This window comes from Naegleria lovaniensis (assembly GCF_003324165.1).
Source record: "Naegleria lovaniensis strain ATCC 30569 chromosome Unknown tig058, whole genome shotgun sequence".
In the NCBI taxonomy this organism is placed as follows: Eukaryota; Heterolobosea; class Eutetramitea; order Acrasida; family Naegleriidae; genus Naegleria; species Naegleria lovaniensis.
In genome coordinates, this window is record NW_025407880.1 from 75,427 (window position 1) to 87,045 (window position 11,619).

Consider the following 11,619-nt stretch of genomic DNA (forward strand, 5'->3'; position numbering starts at 1 on the left):
TATTTGACAACTTTTGTTGTTGACAATATTCAAAAGAGTCCTTATTAAAATTAAGTTATTTATTAAAATATTGGTGAGATTGTTGGATGTTGAAGATTAAACAGTGCTGAATGCACTGAGCTCTATTTGTGGAACACTGTGGTCGGTGTTGGTGCTCAAAGTGGGCTTTTTCCTTCTTCTCCTGCAAATGCGACAAAATGATAATCCTGCGACAACACTCACAACGACAGCAACAGGTATCAGGAATGCCAAGAAACCAATAAAGGCAAGATTAGAACTCTCAACTTGTGGTGGTTGTGGTGGTTGCTGCTGGATGGTGATTGATCTTGTTGTTTTCTCGACAAGTGTAACTTGAGTGGATTGTGCACATTGACACCTATAGTAATTATTCCCCAAACTTTCAACGTTACAAGGAATGTCACTTTGACAAATCATTTCTGAAGAGATGGTTTCATTCTTGACAACATTTCCTTCAGTTGTTATATTTGTTGAATCTGAATTGCTTCTAACAAAATAGAATGAATAGGACACTACCTTATCACTTGATGGAATTGTTACATTTTGATTCACAATTTGAGATGAAAGAGTGTAGGTGGCACTTTTCAATGTTGTGTAAATTTCCGATTGAGCACTCATTGCATGGGATTCAGTAATTGTGGATGGAACTGATTTTCTGATCACTTTGCAAAAGACCTGTTTTCTCAAATCAAGGCGATCAAAATACTTGGTCATCCAAATAGGATAATGGACAGTATCATTGTCACCATTGTATGAAATGCTCATGTCTGACAACTCTGATGGATACGCTTTTCTAGCAACGAGAGTGAAAAGGTTAGTTTGAATTTTCGATGAAAATTGATTTCTCAATTGAATGCTTGATAAATCTTCACTCATGGATAAAATGTCATTGTATAAATCTAAAGTGACGTTTGTGGTAAGAGAAAGTCTTGCTTTGACCATTAATTCCAATGTACTAATCATGACATTTGTCAATGAGCTGGATAGAATTAAAGATTGCAATTTAAGAACATCTTTGAGTTGCTTTTTGAAAATTTCCACAGCCATGTCAAGTGTTTCCTGATTGATTTCGTCATACGTTTCGAATAAGTGATACATTTCAGATATTTGTGACGAAAGCTTGATTTCATTTTGAGGTTCAAGCTCATTTCTAAATTTCATTTCGTCAAAAATTAGTTTTGAAGTATTCCATTTTGTGTTTGACTTTTCCAACCATTCAGAAATTGTCATACTGCAATCACTCTTCTTGTACCCTTCATTACAAAAACAAATATTGATCACTGAATCGTAAAAACCATGAACACAATCTGGTGAAATAGAGACTTGTGACCTTCTTGTTATCTTTTTTATCATTGCATCAACGGTTGTGGTAATATATCCCAACACAGTTTTTCTTGGATCTCCAGAAGCAAGTGTCTTGTACCATTCATCCCAAAATATCTTTTTCTTTTTGGCTTCAGTCAACGAATATGTCAAAGGTAGAACGAGATTCGTACGGATGGATGTTTCAGCTTTGGCATTGCTTTGAATATTCTTATTCACAAAATAGAGAGTGACAGATTCAGATTCACCAGTGTATGGTAACAAAGTTTTAAATTGTGGATTGTTAATTTCAACCAGAGGAATTTTCAACCCAGTTTTGCGATCTAAAAAGCTGATTTGTAAGATATTCTCACTTTGTAGGCAATTGGGACAGGAAATTGTAAACTCAGTTTCTAGAGCATATCCGCTTGATGGTGAAATTGAACATGAACAAGGTGTTGGGTTCATAGCTACTGAGAATGAATAGGTGTAACTTGTTGACTTTCCATGTAAGGTTGCTGCTCTAAATGTTAATGTATGAGATGATCCTTGAGTTAATTTAGAAATATCCAATAAAATCTTGTTGGATTTGATAATGTCAGATCCATCCAATAACATGGTTGGAGCAATAGATTGGCCATTAAGGGTCCACTCTCTTGACAGCAACGAGTTAATTCCTTCAACTTGTCCATTCAAACTAACCAATAATTGAATATTTAGAACTTCAGAAGTAGTGAGATAACTTTTAGTAGGAGAAAGTGACAGCACACTAATCACTGGAACTGTTTCATCTTCAGGGAATCTCAATGAAAGTTTTCCAATTCTGTTGTTGATAGTCAATCTCAAATCTATGGATGTCTTTGATCCAGAAAGAGGTAAAACAAAACTCGTTGATTTCAGTGAAGCTTGAGTATATAAGAAATTCAACATGGATTGATCACACTGAGTTTGATCATCTGAATTGACACAATTCCAAGCCCATTCGTACCTATTGATAGAGTCAATTTTTTCAAATGGATTTGTTTCCACTTTGATCGTTGCTTGAGTGGATGTAATGGATGATTCATAGAGAACAATGTCATATTCTTCTTCCAGCGTATGAATATCAACTCGAGTTGTGAATTTTGATGAGTTGAAATAGGTCAAAGTTGCTTCAAATATGTAATCTTGAGCAGTGTTGTTGGAGAATGAATGGATCATCAAATCGTTATTGGGTAATTGTGTAAAATTGGTTGGGGGGCCTTGAGTTTGTTTCCACTCGATAGAAACTGCAGATGAATCAAAAGTATCGTTGAGCGAACAACCTGTGAACGTCAAATATTTCAATATGTACGCAGGCATACGGTCTACGTTCACGTACATTTGGTTGGAATAATAGATTTCAACTTTTGGAATAGCAGAGGCTATCTTTGTAAAGTTAAACGTGACTGCATCGCTTTCAACATTGAAAAAATTTGTCACCACTAGCTGAACTGAATAACTTCCAGATGGAGCATTTGAATTGAATTCTAGACTTGAGGTATTGGTAATACCAATCATTTGTTGCGTCAACACCCCTGGTGAAGAGAGAATTGTCCAGTTATATTTCACCAATAATGAATTGCTTGATCCTTGGACGACAACTTGGTCACATGAACTGTATTCTGTTGGCACAGTTGTAATGGTTGCAATTGGTTTGATAATGACGAGTGGTGCAAGCACTAATGTTTGAATATACTCACTACTATGAACCATATCAAAAACACGAACATTAATCTTGATTGTAGAACCAACTTGAACTGAATGATCTCTTCCCAAAACAATCACAAAATCACCATTGGTCTTGTCATTCCATGTACAAACAGCATTACTTCCCAAATTAATACTAGATGAATCCACTAAATGAGAGCAAGTAACACTCAAGGATGAATAATAAAAAGGTGCATATAATTTGAACGAGAGTTGGGTAGCATCGTCACTAAATCTAACGCTGGGAATAAATCTTGTTAAACAAAATTCTCCATAATATTCACTCGTACACATGGAGCAATTTGGTGAAGTCCAAAATCCAGAAGTTGAATTTGAAAAGCATGTGCAATTGCTTCCATCGTTTGAACATACGCCATGAGAAGAACAATTCGTACTGAATTCACAATATTGTTCACAAGACGAGCCATAATAATTTGGTAAACATTGAACATTTTGGCACGCATTTCCATGTACAGCAGCATTTGAAATAGATGTACAGATACAATGGTCAGTTGAATTACACTGTCCTCTTCCTGAACAAACATTGGGATCTGTTGAACTAATTCCAAAACATGAAAGAGAGCTTGGTAAGGATTGGCAGTTGTTCCCAAAGTAAGGGGAAGTACAATTGCATTGATCAGGTCTGACACATTGTCCATTTCCTGAACAAACATTTGAATCATTGAATGGAACTCCAAAACATGAAATTGGATTTTGGCAGTAATTTCCAACAAAATAAGGAGAAGTACAATTACATTGATCAAGACCAATACATTGTCCATTTCCTGAACAAACATTGGGATCTGTTGAACTAATTCCAAAACATGAAAGAGAGCTTGGTAAGGATTGGCAGTTGTTCCCAAAGTAAGGGGAAGTACAATTGCACAAATCAGGTCCAACACATTGTCCATTTCCAGAACAAACATTTGAATCATTGAATGGTATTCCGAAACAAGAAATTGGATTTTGGCAATAGTTTCCATCAAAATAATGAGAAGTACAATTACATTGATCAGATCCAATACATTGTCCATGTCCAGAGCAAACTGTTGGAGCATTAAATAGTATTCCAAAACATGAAAGTAGATTTTGGCAGTTAGATCCAAAATAAGGGGAAGTACAATTGCACAAATCAGGATTAATACATTGTCCATTTCCTGAACAAACTCTCGAATCATTGAATGGTACTCCAAAGCATGAAATTGGATTTTGGCAGTAATTTCCAACAAAATAAGAAGAAGTACAATTGCACAAATCAGGTCCAACACATTGTCCATTCCCTGAGCAAACACTCGAATCATTGAATGGTATTCCGAAACATGAAATTGGATTTTGGCAATAGTTTCCAACAAAATAAGGAGAAGTACAATTACATTGATCAAGTCCAACACATTGTCCGTTTCCAGAGCAAACGCTCGAATCGTTGGATAGTATTCCTAAACATGAAAGAAGATTTTGGCAATTAGATCCAAAATAAGGAGAAGTGCAATTGCACAAATCAGGTTCAATACATTGTCCATTTCCAGAACAAACACTCGAATCATTGAATGGTATTCCGAAACAAGAAATTGGATTTTGGCAATAGTTTCCAACAAAATAAGAAGAAGTACAATTGCACAAATCAGGTCCAACACATTGTCCATTTCCAGAACAAACCTGTGAATGTGTTGCATCAATACCAAAGCAGACATGTACACATTGTGGACCTTGATACCCATTTTCACAAGCACACGTGTCAGATTCAACGCATTGGCCATGTCCTGAACAAACATTGGTTTCATTTTTCAACACTCCAAAGCAATAAAAGGATTCACACTCAACACCATAATAAGTCTCTGCACACTGACATGTATCTGGTGCAGTACATATACCATTTCCAGAGCATGATGTTCCATTGGCCTGATTAATTCCGAAACAGTCAAAATCTTCACACAACTCTCCGTAATATCCAGGTAAGCAAATGCAATCTGAGACATTAGTTGGATTGACTTGGGAGTAACGAGGGCATTCAGTTGCAATTCTTCTGATTACCTTATTGGTATAGTCTATGAAGTACACATCACTATCCACCATTCTTATATAAGTTGGTTGTGATATTAATGCTTGGGATGCATACCCAAAGTCGCCACTATATCCACTGTTGCCGTTGCCCGCGACTGTTGTAATGATTCCAGTGTTCCCATCAATTTTTCTAATTCTTCTGTTGTTTGAGTCAGATATGTAAATGTCTCCATTAGATGCCATGACTGCACTATAAGGAGTACTGAGTTGAGCATTAATTGCCAATCCACCATCACCTGAGTAATTTGAGACTCTATTACCAGCAATGGTTGTTACAAGACCGCTCGAGTCAATTTTCCTAATGCGATTTCCATCACTCACCAAAAACTCTCCATTCAATGCAACAGTTATATCTTTAACGCTTATGAAATCAGTAACAAGACGATGCTCATTCTCAGCACCATAATCGGACATTGTTGATCCTGCAAATGCATGTATGTAATAGTTTTGGTCAAGTTTCCTAATGTCATTCCTTGCGTTTTCTGTAATATAAAAAGCCCCTTGAGCATCTCTATCGAGAGAAGTTGGAAAAACAGAGCCATTTACAGCAATAGCCTCATTTCCCACACCACCAACAATGGATGTAATAATTCCATTCAAATCAACTTTTCTAATTCTATTATTTCCTTCGATAATCAACAGCTCTCCATTTGGAAGAAATTCCAAATCATATGGACCTGTCAAACAAGCATTGATAGCCAAAGCGCCGTCACCTTTGTAGCCACTCCTTCCACAACCAGCAACCGTGTAAATGTTTCCGCCTGGTGTGAATTTTCTTATTCTGAAATTTCCAGAGTCCACAAAATAAACATCACCATTAATTGGAGAAACAGCGAGTCCAAGAGGTCGATTAATGGTTGCTTGTAGTGCCGGTCCACCATCTACCCGAAAACGGATGTAAATGATTATAAAACATTTCATAGAAACAAACCTCCTGAAAAATCCAAAGATCACCAATAATTGAAAGGTTAGTTGAAACATACCTGTAAAATTACGTTCTCCTGTTCCTGTGATTGTTGAGATAAAACCACTGGCATTAACTTGTCTAATTCGATGATTCCATTGATCTGCAATGTATAACACGCCACTTGAAGTCATTTTGATTCCCACTGGTGTATAAAGTTTTGCATTTACAGCTCTGCCACCATCTCCTGAATATCCAGAACTAGAGCTTCCTGACAGTCCTGCATACCTATATATTCGTCCTGAACTTGCATCAATCCGTTTAATGCTAGCACTTTCTGAAATATACACATCGTCATTTGGTGCCACAGTGATATAAACGGGACTTGTTAGCAGTGCATTCGTAGCCAAATCACCGTCAACAACACTTCCTGATACTTTACCAGCAAATGTTGAAACTAATCCAGTGAACGCTGAAATTTTTCTGATTTTGTTGTTACCAAATTCACAGACATACATATCTCCATTAGAAGCAAATGCAACCTTGACTGGATCCTTGAATGCCGTATTGAGACGATATAATCCGTCATTGGATACAGATCTGTTGTACATAATGCCAGCGTATACTGAAATAACTCCTCTCGAATCTACTCTTCTTATGGAAGAGGAGGATAAAGTTTGAGCAATAAAAATTTCATCTGTGGATGGTTTAACAGTGACTCCAAAGGCGCTTGTTAGGATTGAAGTGTTAGCAGGACCTTCATTGCCAGTAAAAATATCAGTGGATCCAGCAACGGTATCTAGTATATTGTTCTTAATTCTTCTAATATAAGCACCTTGATCACAGACAAAAAATTCGTTACCACCATTGTAAACACAACTAGGATTGAGTTTTGAATTGTTTGCTAAAGTGCCATCTGGAGAATAATCACCACTGTTCAAAGTACCAGCAATGGTTGATATTTTTCCGTCCGAAGAAACGTATCTGATAGATCTATAGTCATTCAAAAGAATGGTCTTATTGTTCACGGAAAATGAGTCCAATAAATTTATACTAGCCAATTTAGCATCATAGCCATCACCAATAAATGTGGATGCACTACTTCCGACCACTGTTGAAATAATTCCATTAGAATTAATCTTTCTAATGGCCCTATTACTCGAATCCAAAAAATAAATTTCATCATTAAACAATGCGACACTGGAGGGATAACTAAGTTGTGCCGATAATGCATCTCCTCCGTCTGACAGAATTGAATAAATGTGAAAATTAGCGTGTTAATCAAAACATACCTCCTGAATATCCGAGCGAGCCAACTCCAGCAATTGTCGATATTGTACCATTGGAATAAATAATTCTGAGTCTGTAGTTGTAGCTATCTAAGGGAGACAGAATGAAGATTATGTGAAAATTAATCCAAAACCAACGTACCTGCAAATATCAAATCGCCATTAGAATTGAATTTTCCTGATGTAGGTCTGTATATTCTGGCAGAAGTTGAGGGTCCTGAATCCCCTGTAAATCCTCCCGTACCATCTCCAGCAATTGTGATAATAGTACCATTAGTGAGAATTTTTCTAATTCTGTTGTTGTTGGTATCCATTATAATTAACTCACTCGTATTGGAGAGTGCAATACCAGAAGGGCTGAATAATTTGGCATTAATTGACAAACCTCCATCTGTCAGAATTAAAATGATTACGTGAAATTTCATTCAAAACAAACTTACCACCTGAATATCCAGAAGAACCTGTCCCTGCCACTGTTACAATGGTACCGTTGGTCAAGATTTTTCTGATTCTATGATTACCAATATCTCCAAAATAAATATCTCCCTCTTCAGAAATGGCAATGTCACCATTGGAAGGATTGATTTTTGCATTAATTGCTAATCCACCATCACCTGAAAACCCTGATGTTCCAATACCTGCAATGGTCATCAATCGTCCATTTCTTTTCAACACTTTGATCTTATAAGCAAATCTTTCAATAAAAACAATATCTCCACTTTTTGTTCTTGCTATGGATGAGACTGTATTGAACATTGTTTGAGTTGCTTTGATTCCATCATCTGAATTTCCACTAGCTCCAGTTCCAGCCACAGCAGTAATCAAACCAGTCTGAGGATTATATTTTCTAATCTTGTTTCTATCGGCCAAATATATATTACCAGAGTATGGAGAAATGAATAATGAAGTGGATGCAATCACAGAATCCAATGCTCTCACTCCATCTCCATACGAATTTCCTCCAACAACAGTATCAATCAATGTTGGAGTTGGAAAGGCTTTGATTCTCATTGAGAAATGATCACAAAGAAGTAGTGCAATTAACAATATCAAACGTAGCCTCATCGTGAAAATGTTTTTTGTGGGCGTGTGTTCCTTAAAGTGCTTCTTTTGGCGCATCGTAAAAACACGCTTGCTGAAAGATCGCATGTTTTGCCTATAGAAGTACTTTAAGGAAAATCGACCCGTTAAGCTTAACCGTAAAATGGATCAACCGTTTGGTTACAACTGAGAAAGCCACAAGCCACAGCGCGAGAAAACTCGGGATTCGGAAATTTAAATTTTTTAGGTGGCGATATCGCGTATGTTAATAAACAACCAAACAAAACGCCTCTTGTTAATGAACAAGAAATCTAATATTTCTGGTGGAGGAATATTTGGACCAATTTTCATCATTGCAAACGCAGTTGAATTTTTGTTAATTTTTTAGGTTGACTTTGTCAACACTGGCAACGGTTTCTGCTGTTAAAACACACCTTACATTTTATAAATCAAGTCTTCTTTTTGATTGGTAATGCAGAATACATGGCTTCAAAGAATATAACATCAACAACCTTCACTAATTGTTTCATATTTAGATCATCTCTAAGGGAACAATGATGTGACAGTACAAAAAACAAAAAAATGTCTCGACTCAGAGCTCCTGTTCGCGATAAAGCCTACTACTCCTCACCAACATCTTCTTCCTCATCGGATAATGATGAAAAGGAACAAAGAGACATGTCTCAAAGTTTACAATCTTGTGATTCTTATCAGAGGCGAAAGGGTCTTGGTTCTGTCTCTTCTCAGTGGAGATCTTCAGAGCTGGTGAAAAATCATCATGTTTCTTCTTCCTTCTCATTCGGATCATCATCAACAACAAGTAATCCCTTTTCTTGTAGCAGTGTAGAAACTGGATCATCAATTTTGTTTCAACAACAACCAATCACATCCAATCCTTTTTCGAGCCCGTTCTCCCTTCCTCCTTCTACAACCATGAGTACAATCATCATCAACAATGAGAATGATAGTGATCAGAAAGAGACAACTGTTTCTAATGACTCCAATATTGCTACAACATCTTGTACGACCAATTCGGGCTGTAATGATAAAGGCAAAACAACATTACCGAGTAGTATGACTATTTCCGAACCTTTGTCCGATCACATGAAAACACTGCAACTCTCCAATAACGAGAAGACTCCAACAAGTCTCACTACTAACTCTGCAAGCACAACGGATGCAGCAACAACGGAAGCCAATGAGCTTGATCAAGCGTCGGCAAAACCTTTAACGGTGGTCAATGATGATACGCACCCTCCACCATCTACTGCCTTAACCTTGGATTCTGTACCAGCAGCGTCATCATCAGCAACCTCTGCATCAAGTACGACATCTCCAAAAGCAACAGTTATCGCAGTAGCATCAAGCCTTAATACGAGTTGTAGTAACAGTACTGCTACTACGAACAATAGCAATAACACCACGAGCAGCGATCATTCCTCGACCATCAACATTCCTCTCTCAAAACCATCTTTTGTATTTGGTGACAATGGATCTACAACATCTTCCAAAACAACAACCCAGGACAAGTCCACAACAAGTTCTAAAGTCAATAGAAACAACAATCCATTTTCATTTGGCGTTGCGTCATCTTTAAGAAATTCCTCCTTGTTACCAGCAGCCACTACCAGTCTCAACAACGTGAACACAAGCAAAAATCTTAGCACCTATGACGTGTTTGTGAATGTTAAAGATTTTTCATCTGAAGAAACACCAATTTCATTTTCTAAATTAGCAGCCAACACCAATTTTTCATTCGGAACTCGAGTGTCTTCCGTGAATCAAAGGAATTGCATTAAGAAATATAATCGTGATTTACTTTTTGGAACCGAAGTTTTTGCCTTTATTCCATTTTTAAAGATTGTGGTGCCAAATTTTACACAACACGTTCTCCTTAATCAAAGACTCATACAAACTCTTACAACGTCCGAGCAACAATGTTTACAATTTATCATTGATTTCATTATGAGTTCAAGAGACTCATGCTTACCTGTCCGCAATCTTTCACTCGCAGAAGTTATTGCATGTATTTTCTTAGTGAACAGAGCCAAGGCGGAATTGATTGACTTTAAAGTCAACTATTTGCTCAAACAGTTTAAAAATGTTTTCAGTGACAGAGTAGCAATCGATAGTTTGGAACTGATTGATTCATATTTGGAGAGGGAAAAACAAGCTCCTCAAGAAGTATTGTGTGGACTTTTGCAGAGAGTCCAAAGATTTTGTTTGGAATATGTTGGTTCTAACTCACCATTACCTTGCTTTGACATTGAAAAGGAGCCACGAATTGAAAAGTATCTCGCCAAGATTTATCGATTCAAAACTGTGACACCACTACATTGGTTCGAACATGGACGTCCTTCAACATCTACTGTCAACAGTCTGTCCTCCCTCTACAAAGATCCAAAATCATCAGATGTGAAAATTACAATTGGAGAAGGGAAATTCATCGATTGTCACAAAACAGTTCTCTCATCAGCAAGCGAATTCTTCGAGACACAATTCAACTCTCCAATATTTACCAATGAAGCATGCGATTCGAGTCATTTACAAGAAATTGGTGTAGAACCACACATTATGGAATACATTGTCAAGTATGCTTATGAATGTTTCGATCCAATTTTAGTACCATCTGAGGATGCCATTTCTTTACTCAAGACTGCACACTTGTACCGTATGAAGGGTCTCGTGGATTCATGTTTGAGCATTTTCAATAGAAATAGACAAAGTTATTTGTCCATTGTTGACCGCTTGTCATGCTATTTGGATGATCCCATGTTGGAACCAGTTCGTGACATGCTCATTCAAGTTGGTGCTGCTAATTTGGAGCAATTGTTTAAGACAGATGTCAAAACTGACGAGTTGATGAAAATTCCACAAGATATTTTGGTGAAAATCACTCAGCTCTATTTCCAACAAGTTCGTAATTCCTTTGCTTACCGTAGTTTCAAAACACCAGTGGATGTTCTTGACCCGTCCGCCACAACGACAACTCCAACCTCCTCGACCACAACAGGGACAACACCAACAACAACAACCACTCCATCCTCTGAAAATACAACAAAAGGGCCAATCTACTCTTTTTAATATTCGTAAACAATTGAATTGATTAAATTAATTAACAAGATGGCCAACCACCAGCTTCCCCCTTTGTACAAACTTCATCCGCATTGTAAATCGGAACGACTTCGGAATCTAAAAAAAATTTCGATTTTCGGAATTCATCATCCAAGCCACGATGATAAATTGCAAAAATTCCTGAAACCTTGCTGAAAAAAA

General features: G+C 37.1%; 2 protein-coding genes across 2 annotated transcripts; one reads left to right on the forward strand and one right to left on the reverse strand.

The window, feature by feature from the left end:
- Positions 1-96: 96 nt before the first annotated feature.
- C9374_012347 (uncharacterized protein) lies at positions 97-8,313 on the reverse strand (the record flags this gene model as incomplete). Its single annotated transcript, XM_044688103.1, has 5 exons — positions 97-5,990; positions 6,093-7,256; positions 7,306-7,392; positions 7,445-7,693; positions 7,743-8,313. 5 exons carry the CDS (start codon positions 8,311-8,313, stop codon positions 97-99), a joined length of 7,965 nt encoding a protein of 2,654 aa, XP_044542418.1.
- A 612-nt stretch (positions 8,314-8,925) lies between these two features.
- Positions 8,926-11,427, forward strand: C9374_012348 (uncharacterized protein; the record flags this gene model as incomplete). The annotated part of the gene is made up of 1 exon (XM_044688105.1): positions 8,926-11,427. One exon carries the CDS (start codon positions 8,926-8,928, stop codon positions 11,425-11,427), a length of 2,502 nt encoding a protein of 833 aa, XP_044542419.1.
- Positions 11,428-11,619: the final 192 nt, after the last annotated feature.